The sequence below is a fragment of the Lipomyces chichibuensis genome (genome assembly GCF_038497645.1).
Source record: "Lipomyces chichibuensis strain CBS 12929 unplaced genomic scaffold V1513scaffold_17, whole genome shotgun sequence".
NCBI classification, from domain to species: Eukaryota; Fungi; Ascomycota; class Lipomycetes; order Lipomycetales; family Lipomycetaceae; genus Lipomyces; species Lipomyces chichibuensis.
In genome coordinates, this window is record NW_027117469.1 from 227,984 (window position 1) to 254,899 (window position 26,916).

Consider the following 26,916-nt stretch of genomic DNA (forward strand, 5'->3'; position numbering starts at 1 on the left):
CCCTCCAACTCTGGATCTTTTCACCTTTTAAGGCAAAGCATAAGCGGCTCTCATTGGTGCAGATATGGAACAACAGTACGGTGAAACTCGCACAGACTTCGCTACGGTTTGGAGAATAGAATTTGATATTAGGGAAGATCAGACTTTCTTGCGATGAAATACTATAATCAGCAGCTTTGGTAATATCTGTGTATGACTTGTAATTCTGATAAAATGGTCTGATTTTGGTGGCACTTAATGCCAGTGTAATTTGCGCTCGCTGTCACTAGCTTGTCACAGTCGGTACCGTATTTGTGTAAGTAGTATCGCAGTGTTATCGCTATTGACTTAAGTCACCATCTTTCACTTTTTCTTTATTTGCAGATTCCATATCCCCATCTTTAGTATTGTCGCAATCGAGGTCCTCGTTGCACGCGAATTTAGCACGTACTTCCTCTGCAACCTTCTTCTTAACTTGTCGGTCTATAGCAACGTCTACAGTCTCTTTAACTCTCTGAAGAATGTCCTCACTGAGTTCACCATCCTTACTCAAATCCCTCAAGTCAATATCCAGAAACCTTTGAAGCGCACTGGCCAAAATTTCATACCTTTCAACCGTCCATTCCATCATATCTATATGCCCATTCTCACTGTTTGCCACATATGTTGATGAAGTGAATGAGTCGTGCGGACAGTGGTTGGGCAAATCGTTTTCTTTCCTAGGATTGAATACGTATGATACATGCCTTCTCACAGGAGATTGTGTAGATCGTGTATGAGACCCAGAGAAGTCGGAATTCCGATGAGCTGCGTCCGTTGCATGCTATACAGATGTTAGGATTGGTTCAAAGTCACAATATAGCGCCGGGAACAAACGTAGGAAGCATAACGAAATTTTATTTGCAAATGTGGAAATAAGTTTAGAAAAGCCATCTTAATCTTCCGGTATCGTAGAGTGCCTGGTTCCAAAAAGTTTTAGATTGTAATAGTGGTAGCCAGAATTTGCAAATCGGCCGTTATGTTGACACGCCCATACATAGCTCAACGACAAAATCTCCCAATTCTAATGTATTCTAGGTCTAACTTACAAAATGCACGACTTATGGCGAATTTCTTCTTTATCCAATACAGCTACGACTTTCGGCTCCGTGGACCTCCGGCACTGTTACTTTGTGAGGCAGACGATCCGGAGGCAGATGGTCCTGAGGACTTTCCAGCCAAATAACTAGCAACGTCGAAGTTCATTGGATTGGCAATAGCAGATGGGACGGATTTAGCCTGCTGTTGCTGTATTTCCTTCAGTTGTTCCGGATCTGATAAAATTAGCGTCATATCCTAACACCATAGCATCGCATAAACGACGCACCTAGTGAATCCATAATCTTTGGCAAAACAAACACCATTCCGAGAGTTAGCAAACTGATAATCAACATCGGATTCTTGAGCAGCTTCAAGATATTGAACCCCTCACGATACTGCTGCACGTTAGCATTATGCCATTAGGTGAGATCGACAACGATAAATCGTGGCAAACCTCACGTACTTGATAATAAACGGCCGGGGCAAAAGGCTTCAGTTCGATAGGATATGGTTGTCTAGGACCTTTAAATTCCCATTCATTCCCACGATGTGTCAAAAATACTTGCACATCGCTTTCCGCAACATCAACCCGCAATGTGTGGAAGAGATGCTCAGCTGAGTTCACAGATAGCGCATAAGATCCCGCAGTGACGTTCAAAAACACGAATGACTCGCCATCGGCACGGATATATGTTTTGTACTTCGCGTCGGCGGATCGTAGAATGACTTCCGTGGTTGGGGAGTATGTGATATGGTGACCGTTGGGTACTGTCGAGCCTAGGAAGCCGCGGAGACTATAGGCGGAGACTGCGTGTGCAAGGAGGAACAGTGCGATAAGGATGAGCTTCCACCGTAGCATGCTGGCTGAATAATGTGGATTGTGGAGCAGGTACTTCAAGGTGAACACGATTAAAAATGCGTGGCATCAGATCGTAGTGAGGTGTAGGTGGGAACTTCCGAGGTACGCTAATTGTGGCCTCGATATTTGACATAAAAGCCACTAATGCAGAGTTCTCCAAACTTTAGGATAATAAATAAGGCAGCGTTTTACGTATAATGGGTTACGTATGGTCCCAATCGCCTTTGGAATGTGCTCGTTACCTCCACACGAAGTCTGTACCTGCGCGTCTTTGCGTCTAGAATTAATGTCTGTTACAAGGATGGAGAAACGGGTTAGTGAAGATATATCGCAGGAACCGCCTCATAAACGGACGAAAGTGGGTTGCAGTCCGAACAGTATCGTTGTAGTTCCGGGTGATGCTAACATACTTAGTAGACCTCATTAGTATCGACTACGGAAGCGGAACAAGTCTCAGCAAAAATAACGAAAAAAGTAGATAAATTTTTGAAGTCAATTAGATCGCTATTAGAGGTGACGCCGGACAAGCTAGACGTTGAAGATGCGTCATTCGTTTCTGATCCGCGCCTTGATTTCGCGATTGCGCTGAAGCGGATGTATGCGGAGAAAGAGCTCGAATGGGTTAATTTATCCGAATTCGACGACTTTAAAAATGATTCTCGTACAAATATGAAGACAGAGTGCGGTGCTTGGGCAGGTTTGCATTTGTGACTCTGAAGGAGGACATTCCTGCTAATGATCTCCAAGGAACATCGGCTGCCATCTATTCACGCACTCTCGACAATTACGCAGCGCATGGATGACTCGAAATGGAAGAATACTTCTGAAAGATATGCCTGGCCCCCAGCACTTCCAGAAATCAAAAACAATAACATATCGAAACGAATATTTTTGCACAAATCACTTGCAAACGAACGCCTGAAATCTTCAAGTGAATCATCACAGCACTACGAACGGCTCGAATTCATCGGAGACTCATTCATAAATCACATCATGTCGCGATTGGTATATCTTCATTTTCCAGGCGTACGGGAAGGCGAATTGACGATGATACGAATACATTTAATTAGCAATGCGACGCTGAATTCCTGGGCGAAGTTATACGGATTTGATAAAAAGCTAGAAGTATCCGCGTCTGCGGCGAAGTCTACGAATGTGCTTGTGGATGTAAAGTCAGTTGCAGACACATTTGAAGCATATGTTGCCGGACTGCTGCATGATTCTGATGACGGCGCCTTGATTGCGGAGAAATGGCTATCTGAACTTGCCGCGCCCGCGATACGAAATATCAAGAGTACGAGGATGAAGGCAGCGCTGGTTGACAAGCAGGCGAAGAATAAGTTGTATGATACTATTGGAACGGCGAAACGAAGGCCTGAATACAAGGTTTTGGAAGGAGATGAGAGGTCTGGGTATATTGTATCCTGCGTGCTGGATGGAGAGGAATTAGGTCGAGGGTGGGCGACCAATGTCAAGTGAGTGTGGTGTCTACCATTGATATGTATATTGAACCCCGAGCATTTAACAGTATATTAGGGACGCTGGACTGCGCGGTGCCATGGACGCGCTGCATAGTCCTACCATTATCGCGAAATACCGGCGTCTGAAGGTCGCACAGTTTGGCAAATAAATTGTAGATATTGCATTGTATATAGGTGTAGCAAAATAGAATGTAAAAGGTGTTCGGCTGACACAGAGGTTTTATGTTGGCTGGGAGAATCCAAACCCTCTAAACCGTATCACTTGAGATCGCTGAATCGAAGTTTCCACCTGTGCAATCTACTTCTAATCAACACTTCGTCAAGAACCCCATTTATTTAATCACATAGCCATACCGACTTAGTGACTTAACAAATAGACGGATTAATCGAAGATCACTTTCAACATAGATCTCTCAGTATGGCTGACTCTGCGCCGCAAGCCATCAATGGCAAGAGACAGAAACGCACAAAAAATCAGATAAAACGGCAACGAGTGAAGGAAAAGAAGCTACAAAACTCACGAGAATCATCTATTGCGACTGATGCGTCTTCGACGTACGTGTCAGAGGCTGAGAGTGTAAGCTGCTGATTTTAGTTGTAGAAAGGAGAAGTTGAGCACGTAGCATGCTAATGACTGTAGCTGGCACAATATGATGATGTGAAGCAAGAGCATGAAGACTTTGAAAGGAAATATGAGCCTGAAACCGAGATAGATCTCGACGACCCAGCTTTTGCGGCATATAAGTCGGTTATGGAAAAGTTCAAAGTCGCTGATGTAAGTACTGGATTTTATCACTATTTGTTCCATTTCTGCGCTAACCAATCGTGGAGGAGGACGAAATTCCAGAGGATGACTATAAAGGCGAGATTTATTACAGTGACGAAGATGACAATATTCAGGATGAAGAGCAGGAAGCGGCGACGATGGAGCAAGTGATGAGTAAGAAGAAGCAAAGGAAATTGAACAAGATTTCGGTAGCTCAACTGAAAGCGATGGCTTCGCGACCAGAGCTAGTCGAGGTACCTTTTTTGAAATTTAAAACTGGTTTGGTAGGATGATATTGACAGTTTTGTTTAGTGGTATGATGCTGATGCGACCGATCCATTACTGCTCGTCCAAATAAAGGCTACGAAAAATGTTGTCCCGGTTCCCAGTCATTGGAGTAATAAGAGGGAATATTTAGCGTCGAAGCGCGGTATCGAGAAGCCACCATTCGAATTGCCAGACTTCATCAAGCACACCGGTATCATGGATATGCGGGATAGCACACAAGCGGACGAAACTACTATGAAACAGAAAATGCGGGAACGCGTTCAGCCAAAAATGGGACGACTTGATATCGATTATCAGAAATTGCATGATGCCTTTTTCAAGTTTCAGTCAAAACCAAAATTGACGATTTTCGGCGAGATTTATTATGAAGGAAAGGAGTTTGAGACGAATATTCAGGATCGACGGCCGGGAGTGCTATCAGACGAACTGAAAGCAGCGTTGAATATCCCCCCGGGCGCACCCCCTCCATGGCTCCTCAATATGCAGAGATTTGGCCCTCCTCCCAGCTATCCTGGATTGAAGATTCCCGGTCTGAATGCGCCTATTCCACCTGGAGCTCAATGGGGCTATCATCCTGGTGGATACGGAAAGCCGCCGGTAGACGAAGCCACAAATAGGCCGCTATATGGTGACGTCTTCGGTGTTTTAGAACAGACAGCAGGTGGGGACGAGAATTTATTGGAAAATATTGACCACTCTCTTTGGGGAGAGCTGCAGATCGAGGAAGAAGAGGAAGAGGAGGAAGAGGAGGAGGAAGTTGATGAAGGAGGACGACAGCGAATCGAAGAGTTTGAAGGTATGGATGAGGAAGACCGGCCGGCTATCTCTGGTTACGAGACGCCGTCTGGTATGGCTTCCTCTGTTCCTAGCGGAATTGACACTCCAGAATATATTCAGCTCAAGAAGCAGCGGATGACTTATTAATGGATCGTATTAATTATATATGTGTAAAGTAGTGTACAAATAAAATGTTTGAATACAATTATGCAGGTATTCTTTAAGTATGCAACGCTTGACATCCATTCAGATTTCGTCCGGTTAACACGCTGATAATGAGAAGTTGAGAATTGCCATCATCAACCTGCAAGGATATTATCGAGCCAGACACATCAACACAACCACCAAGCAGCTAAGCACTTCTGCAACATGTTATCACAATTTCAGTTGTCCAAAGTCTAATTCAAACCCAAGAAATCGATAATCCGGCGAACAAAATGTCAGTCTTTTGGTAAGGAACGCCTTGTCAACCCACCGTAATTTTACATAAATCAAAGTAGTCGAAGAGCTCCAGCTAAAGACTTGCCAATAAAGTCCGATCTAGAGCAGAATGTAGAGAATGCAAATCGGGGAGATTATGTCGATAAGCACCTACAATAATTTCTGTTCAGAATGAGTTATACACCAGAGGAGAGATAAAAAGTCGAGAAAATATTATAGAGGAGCATCTGGGTAAGGGTTAGTAAGAAACTGGGTAAGGGTATGACCCTCCGGGTGCGCACCAATCAGCGCCCGCTTATGTGAGGGCAAACATATCGTCGACTGACTGCCCACGGCCTCTTCTTGATCACCAGTACTCTACCTAGTAGTCTCCTCCACATCACAGCAATGATTGCGCGACATGTCCGACTACTCCGCGATTCTGCGGCCTTGGTAACCAACGCGGCTGCACGTCGTGGCTTCTCTTCGTCGCGGCGGGCGATGGCTGAGGTCGAGCTGACTGTCGACGGCAAAAAAGTTATGATCGAAGCTGGTTCGGTATGTCGTTCAAAACTTTTCAATTAGTAGCAATTAACTAACTGGTCGGTATTGATAATAGGCTGTGATCCAGGCATGCGAGAAGGCGGGTGTCTTGGTTCCCCGTTACTGTTACCACGAGAAGCTTGCGGTGGCCGGCAATTGCCGAATGTGTCTTGTCGATATCGAGCGAGCACCAAAGCCAGTCGCGTCGTGTGCTTTTCCCGTCCAGAATGGTATGGTCGTGTACACTAACAGCGAGCGTGCGATGAAAGCGCGAGAGGGTGTCATGGAAATGCTACTGGCGAACCATCCGCTTGACTGCCCAGTTTGCGACCAAGGTGGTGAGTGTGATTTGCAGGATCAGGCTATGCGTTACGGCTCCGACAGAGGCCGATTTAAGGAAATTGCCGGCAAGAGAGCAGTTGAGGATAAGGATCTCGGCCCATTAATTAAGACCGAAATGACAAGATGCATTCACTGCACTCGATGCGTCCGATTCTCCAATGATGTTGCTGGTGCTCCTGAGCTGGGAACCAGTGGTCGCGGAAACGACATGCAAATCGGCACTTACCTTCAGAAGAACTTGAATTCCGAGTTGTCCGGAAATGTTATCGACCTCTGCCCAGTTGGTGCTCTTACCTCAAAGCCCTATGCTTTTCGGGCTCGACCGTGGGAATTAACGAAAACTGAGTCTATTGACGTCTTGGATGGTCTGGGATCGAACATTCGAGTTGACGCGAAGGCTGTCGAGGTTTTGCGAGTGTTGCCCCGATTGAACGAGGACGTCAACGAGGAATGGATAAGTGACAAGACCCGTTTTGCCGTTGACGGCTTGAAGACGCAGCGATTGACTATGCCTCTTCTCAAGAACGGCGACAGATTCGAGCCTGTCACTTGGGATGAGGCGTTGTCTACGATCGTCCAGGCATACGAGAAACTTGCCCCCAAGGCTAACGAGTTCAAAGCGATTGCCGGCCACCTAGTCGACGTCGAGGGTCTTGTCGCCATGAAGGACCTTGCGAACAGTCTTGGATCCGAAAATTTAGCGCTTGATCAGGTTAGCGGTAACGGACCTGTTGCACATGGTGTCGACGTTCGATCGAACTATCTTTTCAACTCGACTCTTCACGGAATTGAGGACGCCGATGCCATCCTCTTGATTGGAACTAACCCCAGAACGGAGGCTGCTGTTCTCAATGCGAGAATAAGAAAGCAGTGGCTGCGATCTGATCTGGAGATTGGCTTGGTTGGCGAGCCATTCGAGTCCACATTTAACTTTGAACATCTCGGAGAGGACTCTGCTAGCTTGAAAAGCGCCTTGGCAGGAGACTTTGGCAAGAAGTTGCTTGATGCCAAGAAACCTATCATTATTGTCGGCAGTGGTGTTGCTGAGAACGCCGATGCGAAGGTTTACTTTGAGGTTCTCGGACAATTCGTTAACAAACATGCCAACAAGCTCATCACCACTGATTGGAATGCTTACAGTGTCCTCCAACGGACAGCATCCCGCGCTGGAGCTTATGATATTGGCTTCGTTACCAATGACCCGGAAGTAGCGGCTGTCAAGCCCAAGCTTGTGTGGCTTCTCGGTGCGGACGAGATCACTCCTGCCGACGTTCCTAAGGATGCGTTTGTCGTCTACCAGGGTCACCATGGTGATGTCGGCGCTCAGTATGCGGATATCGTCCTTCCCAGCTCTGCCTACACGGAGAAGGTTGGTACATATGTCAACACAGAGGGTCGAGTTCAGGTTACTCGTGCTGCCATATCGCCACCGGGAGTCGCCAGAGGCATGTTGTCACTACCTGAATATCGTCGTATATGACTGCTAACCGTTTACTAGATGACTGGAAGATCATCCGAGCAGTGAGTGAATATCTCGGCGTCGCTCTGCCATACGACGACATCTATGATATACGGTCACGTATGAGCGACATTGCCCCGCATCTCGTCCGACATGATGTGATCGAGCAGTCCACTCTCGCCGCGTCTGGGGTCAAGACACAGCTTGTTGACGCCAACAAGTCGGCTGCTGCGACAGGAGCTAAGTTGCAGAACCCAATACAAAACTTCTACTTCACCGATGCGATTTCGCGGTCATCACCGACCATGGCGCGGGCGTCTGCCGCGTTTTCGAAATTCGAGAGCGAGCCGTTGGCAGCGAATGCATGAACAATCACAGGTACTGGGTAAATTATCATTTGTTTAGATTTTAATGGTCATCTGTAAGTGTTGTGATGGGGTAGATTAGAGGAAACGTAAATCGAGGATTATTATCGTGTATTTTATGTTAATGGTTATTTATAATGCAGCGCAACGGATGGTTATTAGCCGCAAGGCACATATGTAACGGCTTGCGGATTGTGTGAGACACAGGTGATTAGCGGATATGCGATCTTTGTCGGTGCTCGCGCCTCCCAAGGCATTAAGCATAAACTAGAAATTACAAAAGATGTCGTCCTTATTCCATATTGCGATCAAAATATACTAGCCTCTGGACTTCAATCTTGATTGTCAATGACCAGTCTCATGGATTTTTCAGGTCTATATATTTAGACAACTCCTTATCCGAGGTACAACAACCTCCTCAGAACGAGCTGGCTCTCCCCCCCCGCTCGTCTGTCCTGCCACTGAATATCCAAGACATATTCAGCTATCAGAGCAGGACGAACATGATCAACATATACATGATTATCAAGGAGCACAACATTTCTGATCTAGATCTGCATACTTGGAGAGACAGAGACTCTCCATCTAGCAAAACATATAACAAGGAAGAACAAGAACACCGGAGTTACAATTGTATTTGATAAACTGAATTGCAGATAAAAGACTGTTGAGCTTGTCAGAAAAATCCAAGCTGCAAGTAATCTCATATTTCTATTTGTGGTTGGCGGCATGTTGGCTATTTATAATTCCCTGTATTGATTATATATTTCGATTGCTTACTAGCTTTACGAGCTTGATTGTATCTATTGCACGGGGTTGCGAGTATGAACATTGTTTCATTAGTGTATTGGGCCTCTTGATGTGTACTATAGAACATTTTAAGCAACCTAGTAGTTAATATTGTAGATAGTAATGATCTATGCTATTTCGCCACGCCAATAGAAGCACTGGGTGGCCGAATAATTCGCGATCAATCGCTTGTGTGTTTGACGCGTTAGGAACGCGTCGACAATCAAACCTTATTTGGAATGGGCCAGTCGCTGGCACATTGATTTAATGACTTTCCCAACACGCGTCATATTCGCCATCAGTATCTAGTTGCTTTGACATATTTAAAGTCGACTGCGTTATTTTACGGCCAATCTTGATATACAATGACGACGCAGCAAGTAGTGGTACCGAAATACGCGCACACACCGGGCCTGACACGTCTTGCATACTCTGTCGACGGCACGGTTTTGTTGACCGTCGGGTCCAACAGGCTTATCCGCAAGTTCACTGTCAATTCTGAGGATGAGCCTTACTCGATTGAGCACCATGAAAATGATATTCTTGGAGTTGCAACTTCTGTACGTTCCGTAACTAATATCTATTTTGAAGCAAGGCTTACGGATAGATCTCAGCGAACACACTTTGCAACTTGTTCCGAGGATGGAACCGCTAGTTTGTTCTCAATGAGAACTAATGAAATGGAGAGTATGCTTGTACGTCAGTCTCTTCCGATTCGCGATATTACATTTAGCCCAGACGGCCAGTGGGTCGCCATCGCAGGGGAGTAAGTTCATGAGTCTGTTGGCTTTGAAATTTCTATTAATTTGGGATTAAGTGAAACGACAGTCAAACTGGTTAACACTAGCGATATTACTCGCACTATCACATTGCCAGCTCACAGACAAGGCGTAAAACATGTCTCTTTCCACCCCAACGGCGTACTGTTAGCGACGAGCAGCGTCGATGGGGCAATACGCGTTTTCAGCATTAGTTCTGAGGAGCCGCAGCTGGTTAAGATGATTGAAGGATTGACCCCGTCCGTTGAACCTTCGGATGAGACGAGTTCTAAAGTCGCATGGCATCCTGATGGACGTGCATTTGCAACTCAGAATAAGACTAGAGGTATCGTAACATGGATGGTACTGCGGTTGCCGGTCTAACTCAAATAGATATCATAACGGTCTCAAGAAGTACTTGGAGTATCGAGAGAGCTTTCGCATCAGGACATATGGGACCCATTAACGACTTTGCTTGGTCGCCTAACGGAGCCTACCTAGCAACCGCAGGCTCAGACGGCAAGATCTTAATTTGGGACACACAGACACAGAATATAATCGACAAGCATAGTTTTAAGAATGTCTTATCTGTTCAGTGGCATCCAACTCAGAATTCACTGTCGTTCACGACAAATCAGGGACAGATGTATACTCTCCCTAATGTAATTCCAGCGAAATTAGATCCACCTGTGGGCAAGTCAATTTATCCGGCTCCACTGATAAAAGATCCGGACGCTGGGGCAGCCGTTAGAGTGCGTCAAATCACGGGCGATTCTGATACGAGCGCACTCGGTAAGCCGTACGCCAAAATCCCGCTGGCTTCGGACCGCGAGCTCGAATATGGCATATCTGATATCGACGAGCGGAATTGGATAGAGGACGACGACGGAGCGGGATATATTCCGGACCTCGTGCCCGACAATGATTCCCTAGACAGTCCTCGAATGGGCAGAAAGCGTGCACATGGGTTAGTTGAAGATTTTGCAAGCAACAAACGAAGATTCGTCTCGATTATCAAGATGATGCAACATGAGCCGTTCCAGCCTGGTAGCACGCCATGGAGGAATGGGAGACGATATCTGGCGCTGAATTTAATTGGGTATATATGGACTGTAGAACAGGACATGCATAACACCGTAACGGTGAGCTTTTTCGATCGAGGATTAAATAGAGAATATCATTTTACCGATCACTTTCTGTATGATAAAGCTTCGTTGAGTAAGTTTATACTGTTATTTTACACGTAAGTGAGCTGACGGGCAAGTAGCGGATCAAGCAGCTCTATTTGCAAACTCTGGCAGCGACGACCAAAACTCTCGCGTTTTCTTCAGAGAGCATGGTAGTTTGCAGGATAGCTGGGATCTCACATTGCATGGCGAAAGTATCAACTGTAAGTTCTCTTGCACAAATCTGAATTCAATGCAGACAACTGAGATAATGAAGCTATTGCCCTGTCGGCAACAACAGTAGTGGTCTGTTCATCAAAAGGCTACGTCCGCGTATTCAATCTCCAAGGCTCGGCAATTCGCATATACAGACAATCAATGAACCCTGTGGTATGCTGTGCATCTTGGCAAGATTTCGTCATGATTGTCCGCAACCAAGGTGACGGATCCGGCGGCTTAATTTACAGTATCGAGAACGTCAAGTACGATGAAACATTTCAGAAAAACGATGTAGTTGATATTCCGTTGGAGAGTCGACTGAATTCGCTGTTTTTCTCTGATGATGGTGATCCTTGTATATATGATTCTGATGGCGTGCTGCTTGTGCTAATGCACTGGCGGTCGCCTCTGCAGGCAAAGTGGGTACCGCTGTTGGAGACTAAGGCGATGGAAAGGAATAACCCTGATGAATCATTTTGGCCGCTAGGTGTCATTCAGTCCAAATTCCACTGCATTATTTTGAAGGTGAGCCACTCCGCTAGATTCTGGTTTCTAGACCCCGAAACTGATAAAACAATACAGGGCGGTGAGAAATACCCGTATATCCCTCTTCCGATTTCCTCAGAGCTCGACATCAAGATGCCGATTTATCCCAACAGGTCGAAGCTCAAGGACGATTCCAAGGACGATAACAACCAGCAAATCCCGGCCGACGCCATGGAACTTGAAGAACAATACCTTCGGGAGACCGTGCTTCTCCAACTGTACAAGGACGCCGCATTGGCAGGAAGTGGCGGTGAAGGCAGCCTCGAAGATGACCAGAAAGATGAGATTTCCAGACGCGAGCTAGGTATTGATAAGACTGTTTTGCTATTACTGCACATTGCATGTCGAACGGGACAGCATGGCAAGGCGTACGGTTTAGTGAACATGATACATAAGCAACAGGCGTTACAAGCTGCGAATAAGATTGCACAGAGATATCAGATGACTGCGTTGGCAGAGAAGATTAATCGTGCGTTAGAGAAGCGAGAGGATGAGTTTTATTAGACATTGGACATCTGTGTGCTGAATCTGTATAAATAATTGTATAAATGTGTATCTTACCAGGAATAACTGATCTAAAGTGTTCACATATAATGGAGTCCCAAAGTTCCCTGAAGTAAATTTCAGCGCTGAGATATGAGAATTCGAGTGAGACGACTAAAAATTGTGATTATATGCAGTATGACGACGCGAACTCTATAATTATCACTTTATTGACTATAACCGTATGAAAATGAAGTCATGACACAAATGTTCACAAAATTCTTTACATCACAAAAATGCGGGCCAATAAAACGCCCCGCCCAAAACAGTGTGCTGGTCGACAAAAAGACGCGCAGAAAACGTTTTGAACTGGTCGTTGATGTCTTTTCTTGGTTCATAGTGTTGTCGCCTTGCTTACTGCTCGTACTTCGCTTTCACTTTCTTTTGAAAGAAGGATGGGGTCTCGTAGTCGTTGATGGGAGTGCCATCCGAGTTAGGGATTACCTTTGTCAGATTCTGTGGCAGTTAGAATTGCGTCTTGTACAGTTGTCGAAATGAGGAAGACATACCAAGAATTTGGAGACGCAGGCGTTAAGTGGTGCCTCGTCGAGACGGCAACGGCTCAGGTCGTGATTTTCATTCTCCAGACAGCCCCAATGCTTGCGGAACTCAGCCTGGCAACTTTTGTTGATGTCTTCTAGCCTATGGACTGGCGATCAGCTTCATTCAATTTCATTTAATTCTGGGCATAACACGTACACTGATATGGCGCACCGAGTAACCCGACGACCCTCCTTAAGGCAGTCGGTCTCGCCACTCCGGCTCTGGGACCGGCAAAGCATAAAGTCCTCGTTATATGGGGCACATCGCGCGCCAATAAAGTAACCTGTACAAATTAACCGTTATCAACTCTGTTCGGTATGACTTCTACTCGCCTGCCAACCCAGCAACCACAAGACCACAGGTTAAAATCGCACATACTAGCTGACAAAAGTGGAGCAGAGGTAGCGCCGATTTCAGGAACACTAGGAATATGACTCGGCAAGGGTGTGGGATCCGTTATATAATATGGCTGCGCATGGGGTTCCCGCGGGTTCGTTTTCGATGTCGTCATTATGCTGTCGTGCTCAGTTCCTTTAAATATATTCTACCTGGAATTTAAACCTTTTTTAATTAACAGGGATTAATAATTAGACCAAGGATTGGTAGATGCGGTAATGAACCCCGTCGCGAACTTGCCGTTAAAATCGGGTCGTAAGTTGAAAATCCCGAGCTCTGATTTGGTGGCTCGCTCTGAACTTGCGTATGTGCCGGGTAACAACTTTAATGTAAGGCTCGGCCGCGTCACGTGCAAGAAGAAAAGCAAGACAAGAACACAATTACAATCGCGAGCGCGGTAAACAGATCATCGTACTAGGAAAATTAGGACACCGATATAGATTCTGCATTTGATTACAATTTATGTTGATCGAGCGTACTTTTATTTTGTATAATCACATAAGCAAAAATGGCGTTCACGTTCGGGCAACCACAGCAAGCGCAACCACAGCAACAATCGCTATTCGGCGCCAGCTCGACAGTCAACCCTTTACAATCACAGCAGCCGCCCTTTTCGCTGTCGGCATCATTTAATCCGTCTGCGAGTACGCTCGGTTCGACGTTCGGGCAGTCCGTGAATCAGCCTGGATCAATGGGAAACTTTTCGCAGTTAGCCGGTGGATTGACGTATGGGTCGATATGTAAGATTTGTTACTTCATCGATGAAAAGAGCATGCTAATTAGGATCAGCGACGGCGCCGTCAATACCGGATCAACTACAGAAGATTAAAAATTCATGGGACCCGTCGTCACCAGAGTGCGCGTTCCAGTTCTACTTCTACAACAAAGTACCCTCCGAACAAGCAGTTCTGTACGTCAAACCGCCGAACTACCACCAAGCGCGATGGGACGCGGCCATCGCTGCTCGTCCGGATTCGGGATCCGTGCCGGTGCTCGCGCTCGGGTTTACTGATCTACAGAAACGGGTGAATATTCAGCACCAGCAAGTGACGGCGTATCAGGTGCGCATGCACGAAATCAATAGCCGACTGACGCAGTTGATCACGCGGCACGACTTGTACACGACGGTCAAGATTGCGGAATTGAAAGCCCGGCACGCGGCACTTGCGCATCGGACGATGAGCCTGGCGGCTAAGGTGCAGGTATTGAAGAGCCGAGGGTATGCTCTGAGGCCGGATGAGGAGATGCTGAAGCGTAAATTCGAGGAGCTCACGCGCGTGTTGAATGATCCGGCGGTGTTTGGCAAGATCAACGAGGTTTGGGCGCGCATGATGGTTGTGCGTGACCGAATCAAGATTTTGAACGAGCAAATGCGGCAGACAGGAGAGCAGTGGGAGAATGCGATTGATTGGGAGAAGGACGACGAGCAGCTGGAGAAGATCGCGCGGATTTTAAAAGGGCAACAGGCGGGGTTGATTTATCTTGCAGACGTGCTACGGAAGGATATGGAAGAGGTTGATCAGATCATTCGGCATCTAGAGGAAAAACGGATGACTGAGGAAGAGCGAGCACGAGGAAAGAGATGATTCGAAGATTAATAAATACATCAATTTAATTTTTGACAAACCCGTCAAACCCATGCACTAAACGTTCCTGGGCCTGTTTCCACTTCTGGACCCGAAAATCAATCTCTTCTTGATGGCTACCAAAATTCGCCATGTCAAACATGCGTTCGAGACCGTATTGCTCCACCGATATCGGATGCCGTTCAATGTCAAACATGCGCATGCGATTCGGCCGCACGCCCAGATCAACCACCTGGAAGTTCCAACGTTTCTCCTGATTTTCGTACGTATTGAACCTCTCGACGTCGATGAACGGTTCGAAGGCAAGAAAGAGCCGGTCGTAAACTTCGTCAGCCGGGTCGTCGAACGTGACGGTGAGGTAGCCTGTTCCGACGGCGCGATGCACAAACTGCTTGGTTTCTCGAAACTGTAATACTCTGCCAATTTTTTCCAAGAATGCGAGCAAGCGAGTTGATTCTTTTAATCCGCATAAAGGCGGCCAGCACCTTATTGCGAACCGTTTAAAGTCGGGGTTCGTGGGACCGGTGTATATATCGTTTATCGATTCGAATTGACGAGAGATGAGCTTCTTGCGTTGGATGACCAGATTGCGGACGGGGTCCGATATGTCGGGGTCTTTTTCGAGGGCTTCGATGCGTTTAGTGTGAGACGAAAGATCCTCCACGTCAGCATCGCCATCATTATCGCGGGAAGACGCTGTGTAATTCCGGACATGGCCGGATTGTGGTATTGCTGCAGAGCATGGGCGAGGTCGGATGGTATGAATGATTTTTATACAAGCTGGAAAATTACGTATCCGCATTTGCTGTTCTGATGAATAGTTGTTTGAAGGAGTGATTTTACTGATTTTGAAACTCAACCCGGGACATAGGATCGATGAACGATGGGTTTCGTACCACCGCAGTCTTCGTTTAGCTGGCTGCTGGCAATCCGCGAACATGGATGTGTTTCATTGCTTTGAATCAGAATTTATGCTATGCATCCGGATCAGATTCTCAGCAGCCGTACCATGTTGTCGTTCGGTTCGACGTCATTTGAAGGAGGTTGAAACCTTTGTATGAAAATATACGAACGGTTCTTGCAGTATGATGGAATTTGCGGTATGAGTGTAAGTTTGCACATGTCTGTTAAATCAACAAACATCGCAAGTCAGCTGGATAGATCTACATTCCACAGACAATGCTCATACGCCATCGTGATCCCGCGAGGGGGTTATTCGGGTCGGCAGTTTAAGCAATTGAGTTTACATTCCGAATGAAAGGCGATGAGATGCTCATCGCTCTCAGAGCCCCTCCCTGGTTGCCTTAGCCGATTAATTTATATCTATCCCCTGCCAGCGCTTTACTGACTTACGCTGTTATGGTATCGTTCCATTGCGAACGGAACGACAGCCGCCACTGGAGAAAAAGCGAGGTTAATGACCTGTCAAGTAATTCCAGCTCATAATCTGTTCGCTTATCCTCAAACCAAAACCCCTGTCTGTACATGGCACATGTATACTTAGTATACTATACGCAGTGACTAGTGCATAATAGTAATAGCACCATATCAACTGAATTTTTGTTGGATTTGCAGTATAAGAACAAGTACGTAGCGCCACTAGGCTAGGAACATGACCACCAAGCCGCAGAGTAGTTGAGAAAGCCCCAAGTTTATACGATCAATTTATATATAACTTAACCCAATGAAATAACCCCGCCTTCACATTGTTGTAAAACATATGGTACGAATATATTATATCCACTACTTGACAGATTACTTTGTCATGATTGTCGGCATGTAGAGAAGACATATCATCAACAAGGCCAATGATCAGGGAAAACAGACAAGGGGGTCAAAACTGACTGCACTGAGTCAAAAGCGGGGCATTGCCGATCACACATCCCCGCTCATCGATATGCCTAAACCTCTGATACCAATACGATGGACGTTATTTTTATCATATCCCCCTTTCAATTCAATTCAATTCAATTCAATTCATTGCTTGCTCACTACCACACAGAGTCCTACCAATAAAGTTTATTAAAAATACTCAAAAAAAAAATGAGAAACCCCCAATATTATGCTTATGCACCGGCCGTTTCCTGTGTATACCCCCAGAATGCCCCCCTGTCCCTATTTCACACAAATACAAAAAGAGAAAGAATATTATCATAAAAACCTGTATGAATGACCCCTAATGCAAAAAAAAAAAAATGAAGGAAAATGCAAATACCCAAAGCCATCCATGAATCCCATGTACCGAATTGGAAATAAAAATACACGACCGAGTGATCTATAACCCATTAAAGAAAGTCGAATGAATCCAAATAAGTTTTTAAAAAAGTCCGTCCCATAAAATACCGATTACCCACAAAAAAAGGAACAAAATAAATAACGATTACAAATATGGTGAGAGCCACTTGTCGTCAAACCATCCCACCCTCTCGAACGCGACGAATAACCGGGTTGCCTTGTTCACGTCAATACGGCACGCCTTTTGGCTGTCGGTCCTACGGAATTGAAGACCCTTGCGGGCGCGGAACACGCGTTCGGCGAATATGCGCTTCTTGGAGTCGAGATACATTGCGCACGGCAGTCGGAGAACAGAGGCAAGCTGGAGCTCGTACGGGTGAAGAAGCTCGCGATCGGGGTCGTCGGATAAATCCATCGCGTTGCCTTTCCAGTCTGTTCGCATGCCCTTCGTGCCGTCGAGCGACGAAAGAGGCGGACAAAAATCTGGCACGTCGTCGAGGTCAATGTCGTGCACTGTTGACATTCGTGGCGACGATTCAGGTGACAAGGACGATCGCTTCTGTGCGGTTGGTAAAGTGAACACTGTTGGCGATACGTTCAAAGGTCGGACTTTCTTTGATACGATTCGTGGAGACGACGGCGCGGAGTTGCGGGTTGTCATGCCGCCGGATGGAGATTGAATCTGTGGTCTCGGTTTAATAACTCGCGATGGCCGGGGAGTAGGTGCGGAAGCAGGCGGCTGAGTGGCAGTGACAGATATGACGGTGGCGATCTGAGGCTTGTAGAGCTTGAGCATCTCGCGCTGGGCCGCAAGCCATCGGCGCGGAGACTTGGCATACTGCTCATACACGGTCGATTGGAAATACTCGCTGTAGTTGTTGTCACTTTCCTTGCTATCTCCCTTGGGAGAGGAGGCCTCAATAGCCGCAGCAACGACCCCATTCTGACGGACTACATCGACGAGCGGCCGGAACATGGCCGCGCGGAGATCGGATAGTCCATGAGACGAAAAGAGTGGCGGATCAGCTCTGGCTGTGTTATCAGTGTTCGCGAATGGGGAAGGAGGCGGCGACAGCATGATGGACGATCTTTGGGCGGCAGGAGACCGCTTGTCGTCCGGGATCAGGACATCGGACGCCGCCATGAGAGGTGTTGGCAGTGGCGGCGGTAATGGTGGCATTGAGCTCTGTTTGTCGATTTGCGATGACATTGGTGGTAAGTTTAGTGAAAAGTGATTGGGGATAATATGAACTTGAAGAGCTTGCGCGGGTGGGAAGTAAGGCAGGTTTTAATATGGGCTGGAGGGGGGGGGGAGGGAGCAAGGATGATTTGGTTTAGTTAAAAGCACATCGAATTGAGTTTGGTACGAACTTGGGTACGGAAGGAGATGCGCGTGACATCGTCGGCCACGGTTAGTACCCAACCTAACCCAAAGCGATCAGCCTTCAAGAGCGAATCTTTTTTATTATTAAATGTATGAATGTTAAACAAAATAAATAAGTAGTATAAGTCTGTTAGTCTTAGACACTTGTACATTCGTAAATCTTAGGGTCAGCTGAGCTTTAAATCCAACTTTTTGGGCACAATGCGGAGTGGCAAAATTTGTGCGACGGGCTGAGCTGGCTTGGAGCTAAACATGCGGCTGAGTCACATGAAATCATTTTGCGCCACACGGCATCATCAGCCAAAAGTGGCACTCCTGCGTCATCTTACGATCTTCCTTCTACCCCTTTTCCGACGATCCCTTTGTTTCTTAGGTTCATTACTAAGCACTCCTATGCCGACTAGCGGAAGTGCTGATGTTATAGACTGCAGATGACAAAGGTAGCAATGTTGCAAAATACGAAATGAACAAGGCTAAAAGCCAGGTGCTGGCGATCACGGTAGATGAGCTGATATGACGTCAACACAACCTTGGCTAATGCAAGGCTTGCTAGGGCCACCTGCGCCACGAAGTGTACCGCCACTCCTGCTATCGGCTGTTCGCGCCGCGCCTTCCGTCTATTTTTTGTTTTGTCTCCTTTGTCTTTCTATCTGCATCCTACGCGTCCTTCTCGTGTCTCGTCTTTTCTGCAAATAATGAGTACTGACTCGTCTTTTCTGCACAAATCTCCAACTAAATCTGCGCGTGCGCTACTCAATGCTGAGTCTCGCCTGTGGCTCGCCTGTGGCTCGGCTGAAAGGCTCGAGCGGCGCGGCAGTGGCCAAAACTCCATTACAGTTAAGGTGTGTTCTACACAGAAATTGAGACTCCATCTCATCGCACTCTTCTCCTAGGGATCAAATTTTTTCTTCCTTCGTCGATGCCCGAGAAAGCTCTCGATAAACTATTATTAAGCTAGAGTCATATTTTCCTCCACTAGTCAAAAGCTATCTCTCTAACTACTTAATAATACAGCCATATATTCGCTGAACAGCACTGAGACCAATCAGCAATCTTGCTAATTGCTAATTGGTTCACCAGTCCACAATGTAGTATTCCGCGTTTAAAACCGATGCATATATGATACAAGATTGACATCTGAGTGGCGTTTTGGCATGTCAGAAAGAAGTTGTGGCTTTTGCGGTGGGGAACGGCGCCCTGCGCCTATCTTTAGTGTATGGTTATGGTGTCAGGCTGCCTTCCATCGTATGATTAATTACTAACTATATGACAAAGTGAAGGACATAATAAGCAATTACCTCAATTGGAATATCCTACATCCATCAATACACAACTCAATCAAGTAAATTGGAGCGGCCAGTACCAAAATATTTTTCAATCGGTCCTCCATATACTTTGCCTTCTACGTCTTTAAATCTAAATTATCAAACTTTACGACCAGCCACATTACACTTAGATCTTCAACGCTTTATCTCGAATCAGCGCGATATTCCTGGTTGGGCTAGTTTGAGCCAGAATACATTGATGGATACCACCGACTATGGCGTGGCGCAGATTGATACGATTGGAGACCGATTATGCCGACTATGGCTCATTTTATGCATATCCCGAATGAGTAACATGTGAACGCTGTTTCATAAATTCATTCAAACAAAATTATTCATACATTATCCCTGCAGTCTCATCAAATTCCGTCCCTTCTTATTCCGTCCCATTATCGGTCGACTCCAATCTCCTACTTCCCGTTAGCCTCCTTCTTTGCACAATCCAAGCACACCACCAGGTAGACTCACCGACTAGCTTATCCGCAATCCGCTTGATACCTAACTGCGGCTTGCGACTCTTTTGATAAAACAGCACTACCCGGCCGATTCCACTTTCGCGCAGATGTACCGTCTTGATCGGTAGTTCTTCTAACGCAGCGAATAATTCTCGCTGGATACTGTATGCTGGTAACGATGCGTCCGGCAGCGGCTCGAGCCACAACCTAACTGACTCCAATAAATTGTTGTCTAAAATTGAGTCATACAATGAATGCCTTGTACTATTAGACTCTGTTCACCGTTTTTATTAAAAAAAATATTGCAACATACTTTTGCAAAACATCGCGGACTTCGGGCAACATCTGCAGCTTGTGCGTAGCTGGCAACCCGTCTTTGATCGCTTCGGCATCTTTGATCGCTGCCTGCCGCATACGCTCCCGGAGTTCAACAATCCGGTCATCCTGCATCTGTTCAATATCGTCTTCGTCTACTTTCTTCCTTCTCTTCTGCGTCTTGAGCACAGCGTCTATGCGTTCTTCCAATTCCCGTAGCCGTACTGCTTCCATTAGCACAAAGTCGATCCAACAAAAAACAACCGCACACATACGCTGATCTGGATCTAGCTTCTCAAGCTCTGCCTCCCCCCGCTCCTTCCGATCCTTCTTCCTCCGCCCCGTAACCCCCTCAGTCACAATAATTCCACCGTCCGCATCCCCCCTCTTCCTTGCTCTAGGCCGCTCCTTCGTCCTCCTCCCGGCCGCTCTCTCACCCTCCTCTCTCAATCGCTTATGTCGCTGAATTTTGTACACTTCTTCCGTAATAGGAAGACCAATGGCGTCGACTTCGACATCTTTGAACTGATCTTCGTCCAATTCGGACAGCTCCTCGTCATTGTCAAACATATCCTCCAATCCATTCTGCTGTTTCTCTTCATCTTGCGCGGGCAAGGCCGCTGACTCGACATCTGACATTGTGATCGTCGAATAGGTGAAGCAAGCGAGATCTATATTGATATAGAATGTTTGGAATCGTGGGATGCAAACCTAAAATGGCAAAATCTAAATCGCGCTCAGTTTGACGAATAAACCGTAACTGTCAATCCCAACGGGCTGTCCAATAATTTTTCGCCTCCACGGGACATTAAATATATCCGACCATACTTCACCGTTGCGCAATTTAATCAACATCTTATCTCGCTACCCCTTTATCTAAAAAAAAAAGGAATCTAACGAAACAACAATGTTCGCAGGCGGCGCACCACCACCTCCCTCTCCAGAAAAAGTCGCGGAGGAAGATAAGATTGCCTCCGGAATGATGCTCTCTGTCGTCGTTGCTTGTGTCGGACTTTGGTTGAGTATGTGTTTTATCTTCTTGTGTTTTATCTTCTTGTGTTTTATCTTCTTGATTCCTGGCTTTTTCCGCCCTGTTCTATGCAACAACACGGTTCTTGTTGTGCTAATCATGTTGGGTTTAGCTCCGTCTGTCGTGCAGTTCTTCTCAAAGTAAATGTACATAAAGTCGACTGTATGATACGGCCGAGATGTTATATACGGAAAATATGATAAGAGCGCCACCCGTGGCAGTACGACGGAGAGACTTTACGCAAGCAGTAGCGACTGCAGACAATGGTGCGATCTCTTGGGGTGGCGGAAAACATTGTACATAGTGTGTTAGGATAATATTAATTTTCGGTTTTGTGATAGGATTTGCATTGTACATTTGTACAGTCACATCAACAACTATATTACACAAATGCCAAATACCCATTTACATATCAACAGTCGCCCAATCTATCCGCCGCACAAAAATATATCTGAAACCCATCATATGAAATGGTATAATACATCAATTATATAATTTATTCATCAAGGGGAATAGTAATTCTCAATGTCAGTTTCCTCTTCCTCAGGATCCGGCGGACATGACTCGGCTGCATAGCTAGTCGTGCCGAAATGATCGACGTCGTATTTCGCGATGCCTCTGTCTCGTTTGTGACAAGCGCTGCCTTGGGTGGACACATCCGTGCTCGACGAATCGGCAGCCAAGTCGTCGAATATTGCCGAAGACGACGTAGGCTGCGACGAGTCGAGTGACGCCTCCGCGTCTGCTGTAGCTTGTGGGAATAAAATCCGGGGTTTAATTGGCGCAATTGCGAACTCGTCGTCAGAATATTCTTCTTCGCTAGGAAATGGCCGGAATACTTTCTTTCCCCGGCTACTACATGTTAGTGTTTAACCTCCAAAGCTGTGTCTGCAACTTACAAGACAAACGCCATGCCTTTCTTGGACGGATCAGGCCTCACATCCTGTAGGGACCTTTTTTTGGCCGTCCCCGGCCGCGTGACGAATGGATCATCTTCAGCGTCCTCGTACACTTCAAAATCAGGCCCAGGGTCTTTGTATATACTAAACTTTAATTTGCTATCCATGCGCATGCCCCCAAACTCATCCAAGCCATCGTCCTCCGTTGCCGTCTGCGCAGGGGTGGAAGGGAATAACACCCTGGCAACGTACTTGCCCTTCCGGCTTCCGTCGTTAGACAACCCATCTTCAACTCCCTCCTCTGTCGTCGCTAGATCCGGTTCACCTTGTCGCCGCCTACGATACGGCGTCTCCCGAGGCGTGACCATCTGTACACCCGGCTGCGCACCTGAAATCGTCCGCGTCCGCGTCCGTGATCGGGTTGCACACTCTTCATCTAGCCCGGTATCCTCAGTACTCCCCCTCCTTCGTGGGCGCTGCCTGTGTGCATGTTGATCACCCTCTTGCTGCTTCTGTTGCCGCCGGTCAAGTAAAGTGTAGCGATCTGGATCAAACATCGGCCCGTACCGCGGCGTCGGCGGAGTGATCAAAGGCGAACTGCTGCCAGTGTGTCTGGGTGGTGTGCGCGGCATTCTTTCCTTCCTGTCGTCGATCAAACCAATCGATTTGTCCCGTTCGAATTATGAACCGCGCAATGAGTGACTTGGGTGTTTAGACGTGAACCCGATCGTGTATGCTCTTGTGTGTGGGATGATTGCGTAGAAAGGGGCGGACACAAACAAGTGGGAAAACAATAAGCAGGGTAACAATTTCAACGCGTCATGCACGCGTCGAGATTGACGCGTTGGATAACAAGCGAAAGTTCAGAAAAGAAATTTATTAGTTAGTTAATAAAATTCAATCTTTTATTCATTTTTCTCATTATTCACTGTTCTATGAAGAGTGGAATGTGTTCGTTGTACGAGCCATGCCACAATGCCTGGATTAAGTCTGATTGGTTGGCCAAATTATATCTGCATGCATCATAAATACGAATACAAACTATACGATTATAAAAGCTATTTGAGACGATAATATAATTTGCTGCAATGCGATAACAAACGCAGGACCCTGGGCAGCAAATCCAAGAAAATTGGGAGTAGCCACATCGGTCACCCTGACTTTGCCGACGCGTCGCCTAGCAACTTCATGAGATGTAAACATCTACTGCTGTTGCATCAACTCCACAATTAAACAACTATGTCTCCAGAAACGGACACATTATTAGCATCTTTGCACGAGCTGCAATTATCTCTCAACGAACCTTTCACTAACCAACAACTTTCCGCCTCTGAAATCGTTGACACGGAGTTGAGGAGAGAAGATCGGTTACGCCAAGAACTCGAACAAGTTCGCTCTGTCAACGCGTCCATCACAGCCGTACTGGATTCCATTGCAGTCGCCGAGTCAAATTTAGAGGTGTGTAGGTTGCTGCCGCCACTGGTTCTTGTTCCGTATCGTATTGATGTGGTTGTTCAGAAAGTTGTTACTACGACGACGAATGTTGACAGTCTACTGAATTTATGGATGCGGATTTTGTCGCAGACAGAGCACACCCAGCGACTTATTTTTGATCCCAAATGGGAGGGTGCGACAAAGGTAAGGGCTCTCTCTATGAACAAGTACACAAGTCGTAACGTCGGATCATTAGGACGAACATCTGCACCAGATTCGGTTGGCCGCGATTGCCGCTCAACAAGCTCAGGCCAAGGCGCAATCCGAGAAACGCGCGCAGGAGATGGCAGTCGCTACTCAGAAGCGGAAGGAAGCGGAGGAGCAGAAACGTAAACGAGATGCCGTGGTGCAGAAGAGAAGTACGACAGTTTTGATTGGACCACAATATGATTCCGGCTAACGGTGCATAGTATATGGAAATAAACTAGGCAATGGGAAGGCTTCGGCTTCGGGAACCAGCTCGTCGACGTCAATGCCGATGGCGGCCCCGAATCCACGGAGTATGACAATGCGGCCGACTGGACGGCCCACAACGGCAAAAACCACAGGCAATTCAGGTGTTCCGACCCGGCAACGTTCAGTTTTGCGAAATGCAAACAGTAACGCCCCAGAACTGCGCAAAAATGTGTCGCGGACGGCCGAAGCTCGCTCGTCCAATTCGACACGCTAAGTGTCGGAATTAATGTATGATTAAGTAAATGCACACTTTTGGATGGGTTTCGGGATAATCTTGAAGGCACTGTAGGTTTATGGATGCGCGCGTACTTAGGCATGTAACTAATCATTTGGACTGTGATATTAATAAAAAGCATGGACTACTCAAAGTGCATTACATAGCTCCAATACAAACAAAAAAATACAATTATATTCCCGTATATCCTTGCCTTGCACATAATCCATCCAAGAGTTTTCCAGCCGATACCCAATGCAAAATACCCTACCCCAATCATTTCAGGCATATAACGAATTGCTCATATATACTTCAACACCGCCTCCCGTCCTAAATTTGTAAGTCTCATCCGCGATTCGAAGTCATCCATGCTAATATACGCCCCACATAATCGTCTCTCGCCATCAAACGTACTGCGTCCATGCATAACCCTCCAATTGTCAAATATTAATGCCCGACCAGGCCGCAATTTGAACCAATACTCCGTCTCCCTTCGCGTGACGATCTCATGCCATTTCCTAATCGCTTCGTAAAATCTGATCACCTCAACATCAGGATCGCCGCCTTCCCAACGGTCCATCGTCGAGCGGTCGTCATTATTCCAGCGCACTTGGATCAGCTCGCCAGTTGCCTCGTCATGGTTGAGAATGGGCGACGCGCTCGCTGGTCGAATGCACACGTCTTCATTGCCGGCGCTATGGGCCGGGATGCGAATTCGCGACAGGGTCTTGTAATGCTCCGGCGCTTCTTCTCGAAGAATGCGCGCCGCTTTAAATCCGTCTGCCAAAACGGATTCACCCCCTGAGCCGTTGTGGTGGAGCAGATGCAATATCTGAAGACCAGGTGGTTCTGTGAAGTACGTTCCGTCCGTGTGAAGGCCTAGCGCGAGATCCGTGTAGGCAGTGTCATTTGCTGCGAGGTCAGAAGTAAAATCCCAGAAACCGCCTGATAAGTTAGTGAGCCGAAAGATATATCCCCAATATGATCTCTTACCGTAATGCGTCTGGCGGGGGAATGATATCCGGTTGATAAGCTTCTCTGTGTCATCGGGATTCACTGGAACGCCATCAACGAAACAGAACCCATATAATTTCTATCAATTAGCTTAAGCCTTCCATCACGGGAGACATAGCACTTACGATTTTGCTCGTCCACTCTGCCACACCAGCATCTGAGCTCATCACGCTCGAAAACTCAACCACAGGCGGATTATTCTGCACTTCGTCACAACTCCAGAGCACTTTCCTGAAGGACAAATCCTTCTCAAGCACAGGCTGATATGAATGTAAATGCAACCAGTCCCACGGATAAAAACTCTCGTGACCATCGTTCTGCCATGTTATTTTCAATGCTGCGTCCAACGCCTCAGCCGACTCCGGGTGCACCGATGTCGGGATGGTAAAAGTGTCGACAAGCCGCTGCTTCGTGATTGGATGAAAACAAGAGGCACATTGGCACGAGTCACGGAGCCAAACATTGTGATACGAGGAGGTGACGCCTTCGTCCCATGGGATGTACACTTTCTTATTATCGAATGAAACCTGATGATGGGGGGAAATAACGGTACGTGAGACGACGTTCGCATTTACGCCCATGTTACGAGTTAGAGCATTACGACGAGCAGATAATGCATGTTGGGCCTGCGGACTTGCTCGCCAGGAGTAAATTGATCGTAATGCTAGCCGGTCGATGGCACTGCGCCGGATGGGAGTGTTAGCTTCCGCATTGGTACGGCCTACGCTTCTCTGTGCTGACCGCGCTATTTGCCTGACGCAACGTTAGCAACATATCTCACAAGCAAATTGTCATGATTGTAATAGACTACGTATCTGCAATATAAAAAGCAAGATGCAATTAGGCGATGCAGAAACGTGCGCTTGTTTTAGCTCGTCATACTTACCGTGCCTGCCGCAGATTCGACAGAGACTTTAGAAATCGCCGCATTCTCTATGCTTCGTCATTCAACAAATTTTTTTTTTTCAAATATTCGATGTGCAAACTTGTCGAGTCGACAAACGCCCGTCAAGGCGGCCAAGGCGAAGACTGTCGCAATTGGTGATGATGTCACTCGCCGGGTCGCGGTCCATACGGAGCGGCCAGGTCGAATATGAATTTCAGGAATCACTGGATTGGGAGGAGTTGGAGAGATGACGTCGTCACGCTCAAAACCAATCCATCCTCCACATAAATATTTGTAATTCTTT

General features: G+C 46.8%; 14 protein-coding genes across 14 annotated transcripts; 6 read left to right on the plus strand and 8 right to left on the minus strand.

The window, feature by feature from the left end:
* Nucleotides 1-1,110: 1,110 nt before the first annotated feature.
* Nucleotides 1,111-1,918, minus strand: V1513DRAFT_425488 (uncharacterized protein; the record flags this gene model as incomplete). Its single annotated transcript, XM_066896123.1, has 3 exons — nucleotides 1,111-1,292; nucleotides 1,346-1,454; nucleotides 1,523-1,918. The coding sequence occupies 3 exons, from the start codon at nucleotides 1,916-1,918 to the stop codon at nucleotides 1,111-1,113; spliced, it is 687 nt and encodes a 228-aa protein (XP_066753411.1).
* Nucleotides 1,919-2,162: 244 nt separating this feature from the next.
* Nucleotides 2,163-3,675, plus strand: V1513DRAFT_464622 (ribonuclease III domain-containing protein). The gene is made up of 4 exons (XM_066900006.1): nucleotides 2,163-2,276; nucleotides 2,336-2,611; nucleotides 2,666-3,393; nucleotides 3,455-3,675. Exons 1-4 carry the CDS (start codon nucleotides 2,205-2,207, stop codon nucleotides 3,546-3,548), a joined length of 1,170 nt encoding a protein of 389 aa, XP_066753412.1. The 5' UTR covers nucleotides 2,163-2,204; the 3' UTR covers nucleotides 3,549-3,675.
* V1513DRAFT_445526 (uncharacterized protein) lies at nucleotides 3,666-5,438 on the plus strand. Its single transcript, XM_066898119.1, has 4 exons — nucleotides 3,666-3,976; nucleotides 4,040-4,174; nucleotides 4,231-4,419; nucleotides 4,478-5,438. Exons 1-4 carry the CDS (start codon nucleotides 3,818-3,820, stop codon nucleotides 5,375-5,377), a joined length of 1,383 nt encoding a protein of 460 aa, XP_066753413.1. The 5' UTR covers nucleotides 3,666-3,817; the 3' UTR covers nucleotides 5,378-5,438.
* A 620-nt stretch (nucleotides 5,439-6,058) lies between these two features.
* Nucleotides 6,059-8,362, plus strand: V1513DRAFT_431786 (uncharacterized protein; the record flags this gene model as incomplete). Its single annotated transcript, XM_066896388.1, has 3 exons — nucleotides 6,059-6,208; nucleotides 6,270-8,007; nucleotides 8,034-8,362. 3 exons carry the CDS (start codon nucleotides 6,059-6,061, stop codon nucleotides 8,360-8,362), a joined length of 2,217 nt encoding a protein of 738 aa, XP_066753414.1.
* Nucleotides 8,363-8,902: 540 nt separating this feature from the next.
* Nucleotides 8,903-9,296, minus strand: V1513DRAFT_445530 (uncharacterized protein). Its single transcript, XM_066898120.1, has one exon. The coding sequence runs from the start codon at nucleotides 9,088-9,090 to the stop codon at nucleotides 8,908-8,910; it is 183 nt and encodes a 60-aa protein (XP_066753415.1). The 5' UTR covers nucleotides 9,091-9,296; the 3' UTR covers nucleotides 8,903-8,907.
* A 66-nt stretch (nucleotides 9,297-9,362) lies between these two features.
* V1513DRAFT_445531 (WD40-repeat-containing domain protein) lies at nucleotides 9,363-12,450 on the plus strand. Its single transcript, XM_066898121.1, has 7 exons — nucleotides 9,363-9,708; nucleotides 9,763-9,914; nucleotides 9,966-10,252; nucleotides 10,300-11,124; nucleotides 11,174-11,296; nucleotides 11,350-11,816; nucleotides 11,874-12,450. Exons 1-7 carry the CDS (start codon nucleotides 9,514-9,516, stop codon nucleotides 12,339-12,341), a joined length of 2,517 nt encoding a protein of 838 aa, XP_066753416.1. The 5' UTR covers nucleotides 9,363-9,513; the 3' UTR covers nucleotides 12,342-12,450.
* Nucleotides 12,239-13,570, minus strand: V1513DRAFT_400455 (uncharacterized protein). Its single transcript, XM_066895484.1, has 4 exons — nucleotides 13,302-13,570; nucleotides 13,080-13,206; nucleotides 12,890-13,022; nucleotides 12,239-12,836 (listed from the first exon to the last, which is right to left on the minus strand). The coding sequence occupies exons 1-4, from the start codon at nucleotides 13,432-13,434 to the stop codon at nucleotides 12,735-12,737; spliced, it is 495 nt and encodes a 164-aa protein (XP_066753417.1). The 5' UTR covers nucleotides 13,435-13,570; the 3' UTR covers nucleotides 12,239-12,734.
* A 136-nt stretch (nucleotides 13,571-13,706) lies between these two features.
* On the plus strand, nucleotides 13,707-14,944 carry V1513DRAFT_415366 (nucleoporin complex subunit 54-domain-containing protein). The gene is made up of 2 exons (XM_066895811.1): nucleotides 13,707-14,059; nucleotides 14,109-14,944. The coding sequence occupies exons 1-2, from the start codon at nucleotides 13,828-13,830 to the stop codon at nucleotides 14,903-14,905; spliced, it is 1,029 nt and encodes a 342-aa protein (XP_066753418.1). The 5' UTR covers nucleotides 13,707-13,827; the 3' UTR covers nucleotides 14,906-14,944.
* V1513DRAFT_445540 (uncharacterized protein) lies at nucleotides 14,889-15,730 on the minus strand. The gene has a single exon (XM_066898122.1). It carries the CDS (start codon nucleotides 15,705-15,707, stop codon nucleotides 14,931-14,933), a length of 777 nt encoding a protein of 258 aa, XP_066753419.1. The 5' UTR covers nucleotides 15,708-15,730; the 3' UTR covers nucleotides 14,889-14,930.
* A 1,136-nt stretch (nucleotides 15,731-16,866) lies between these two features.
* V1513DRAFT_445543 (uncharacterized protein) lies at nucleotides 16,867-18,432 on the minus strand. The gene has a single exon (XM_066898123.1). It carries the CDS (start codon nucleotides 18,348-18,350, stop codon nucleotides 17,286-17,288), a length of 1,065 nt encoding a protein of 354 aa, XP_066753420.1. The 5' UTR covers nucleotides 18,351-18,432; the 3' UTR covers nucleotides 16,867-17,285.
* Nucleotides 18,433-20,191: 1,759 nt separating this feature from the next.
* V1513DRAFT_379819 (uncharacterized protein) lies at nucleotides 20,192-21,189 on the minus strand (the record flags this gene model as incomplete). The annotated part of the gene is made up of 4 exons (XM_066895025.1): nucleotides 20,192-20,262; nucleotides 20,318-20,562; nucleotides 20,618-20,843; nucleotides 20,895-21,189. 4 exons carry the CDS (start codon nucleotides 21,187-21,189, stop codon nucleotides 20,192-20,194), a joined length of 837 nt encoding a protein of 278 aa, XP_066753421.1.
* A 789-nt stretch (nucleotides 21,190-21,978) lies between these two features.
* V1513DRAFT_445552 (uncharacterized protein) lies at nucleotides 21,979-23,292 on the minus strand. Its single transcript, XM_066898124.1, has 2 exons — nucleotides 22,549-23,292; nucleotides 21,979-22,501 (listed from the first exon to the last, which is right to left on the minus strand). Exons 1-2 carry the CDS (start codon nucleotides 23,178-23,180, stop codon nucleotides 22,153-22,155), a joined length of 981 nt encoding a protein of 326 aa, XP_066753422.1. The 5' UTR covers nucleotides 23,181-23,292; the 3' UTR covers nucleotides 21,979-22,152.
* A 294-nt stretch (nucleotides 23,293-23,586) lies between these two features.
* V1513DRAFT_445557 (DASH complex subunit Duo1-domain-containing protein) lies at nucleotides 23,587-24,915 on the plus strand. The gene is made up of 4 exons (XM_066898125.1): nucleotides 23,587-24,006; nucleotides 24,067-24,186; nucleotides 24,239-24,401; nucleotides 24,453-24,915. Exons 1-4 carry the CDS (start codon nucleotides 23,788-23,790, stop codon nucleotides 24,710-24,712), a joined length of 762 nt encoding a protein of 253 aa, XP_066753423.1. The 5' UTR covers nucleotides 23,587-23,787; the 3' UTR covers nucleotides 24,713-24,915.
* V1513DRAFT_445559 (uncharacterized protein) lies at nucleotides 24,811-26,826 on the minus strand. The gene is made up of 4 exons (XM_066898126.1): nucleotides 26,613-26,826; nucleotides 25,852-26,479; nucleotides 25,706-25,805; nucleotides 24,811-25,657 (listed from the first exon to the last, which is right to left on the minus strand). Exons 1-4 carry the CDS (start codon nucleotides 26,654-26,656, stop codon nucleotides 25,014-25,016), a joined length of 1,416 nt encoding a protein of 471 aa, XP_066753424.1. The 5' UTR covers nucleotides 26,657-26,826; the 3' UTR covers nucleotides 24,811-25,013.
* Between the last annotated feature and the right edge of the window lie 90 nt (nucleotides 26,827-26,916).

Excerpts from the sequence above, each read along its gene's own strand:
- V1513DRAFT_464622 (XM_066900006.1), top strand. The coding sequence starts at position 2,205 with ATGTCTGTTACAAGGATGGAGAAACGGGTTAGTGAAGATATATCGCAG. Across the intron at positions 2,277-2,335 it reads CGCCTCATAAACGGACGAAA|ACCTCATTAGTATCGACTAC; the intron begins GTGGGTTGCAGT and ends CATACTTAGTAG. Across the intron at positions 2,612-2,665 it reads AGACAGAGTGCGGTGCTTGG|GAACATCGGCTGCCATCTAT; the intron begins GCAGGTTTGCAT and ends ATGATCTCCAAG.
- V1513DRAFT_445526 (XM_066898119.1), top strand. The coding sequence starts at position 3,818 with ATGGCTGACTCTGCGCCGCAAGCCATCAATGGCAAGAGACAGAAACGC. Across the intron at positions 3,977-4,039 it reads ACGTGTCAGAGGCTGAGAGT|CTGGCACAATATGATGATGT; the intron begins GTAAGCTGCTGA and ends TAATGACTGTAG. Across the intron at positions 4,175-4,230 it reads AAAAGTTCAAAGTCGCTGAT|GAGGACGAAATTCCAGAGGA; the intron begins GTAAGTACTGGA and ends CCAATCGTGGAG.
- V1513DRAFT_445530 (XM_066898120.1), bottom strand. The coding sequence starts at position 9,090 with ATGCCGCCAACCACAAATAGAAATATGAGATTACTTGCAGCTTGGATT.
- V1513DRAFT_445531 (XM_066898121.1), top strand. The coding sequence starts at position 9,514 with ATGACGACGCAGCAAGTAGTGGTACCGAAATACGCGCACACACCGGGC. Across the intron at positions 10,253-10,299 it reads AACTCAGAATAAGACTAGAG|ATATCATAACGGTCTCAAGA; the intron begins GTATCGTAACAT and ends TAACTCAAATAG. Across the intron at positions 11,125-11,173 it reads GTATGATAAAGCTTCGTTGA|CGGATCAAGCAGCTCTATTT; the intron begins GTAAGTTTATAC and ends ACGGGCAAGTAG.
- V1513DRAFT_400455 (XM_066895484.1), bottom strand. The coding sequence starts at position 13,434 with ATGACGACATCGAAAACGAACCCGCGGGAACCCCATGCGCAGCCATAT. Across the intron at positions 13,207-13,301 it reads TGCTCCACTTTTGTCAGCTA|GTTACTTTATTGGCGCGCGA; the intron begins GTATGTGCGATT and ends TAATTTGTACAG. Across the intron at positions 12,837-12,889 it reads CCTGCGTCTCCAAATTCTTG|AATCTGACAAAGGTAATCCC; the intron begins GTATGTCTTCCT and ends TAACTGCCACAG.
- V1513DRAFT_415366 (XM_066895811.1), top strand. The coding sequence starts at position 13,828 with ATGGCGTTCACGTTCGGGCAACCACAGCAAGCGCAACCACAGCAACAA. Across the intron at positions 14,060-14,108 it reads ATTGACGTATGGGTCGATAT|CGACGGCGCCGTCAATACCG; the intron begins GTAAGATTTGTT and ends AATTAGGATCAG.
- V1513DRAFT_445540 (XM_066898122.1), bottom strand. The coding sequence starts at position 15,707 with ATGCGGATACGTAATTTTCCAGCTTGTATAAAAATCATTCATACCATC.
- V1513DRAFT_445543 (XM_066898123.1), bottom strand. The coding sequence starts at position 18,350 with ATGTCATCGCAAATCGACAAACAGAGCTCAATGCCACCATTACCGCCG.
- V1513DRAFT_445552 (XM_066898124.1), bottom strand. The coding sequence starts at position 23,180 with ATGCCGCGCACACCACCCAGACACACTGGCAGCAGTTCGCCTTTGATC. Across the intron at positions 22,502-22,548 it reads AAAGGCATGGCGTTTGTCTT|CCGGGGAAAGAAAGTATTCC; the intron begins GTAAGTTGCAGA and ends AACATGTAGTAG.
- V1513DRAFT_445557 (XM_066898125.1), top strand. The coding sequence starts at position 23,788 with ATGTCTCCAGAAACGGACACATTATTAGCATCTTTGCACGAGCTGCAA. Across the intron at positions 24,187-24,238 it reads AATGGGAGGGTGCGACAAAG|GACGAACATCTGCACCAGAT; the intron begins GTAAGGGCTCTC and ends TCGGATCATTAG. Across the intron at positions 24,402-24,452 it reads TGCCGTGGTGCAGAAGAGAA|TATATGGAAATAAACTAGGC; the intron begins GTACGACAGTTT and ends AACGGTGCATAG.
- V1513DRAFT_445559 (XM_066898126.1), bottom strand. The coding sequence starts at position 26,656 with ATGCGGCGATTTCTAAAGTCTCTGTCGAATCTGCGGCAGGCACG. Across the intron at positions 26,480-26,612 it reads TCGAATCTGCGGCAGGCACG|GCAAATAGCGCGGTCAGCAC; the intron begins GTAAGTATGACG and ends ACGTTGCGTCAG. Across the intron at positions 25,658-25,705 it reads CCCCCGCCAGACGCATTACG|GCGGTTTCTGGGATTTTACT; the intron begins GTAAGAGATCAT and ends CTAACTTATCAG.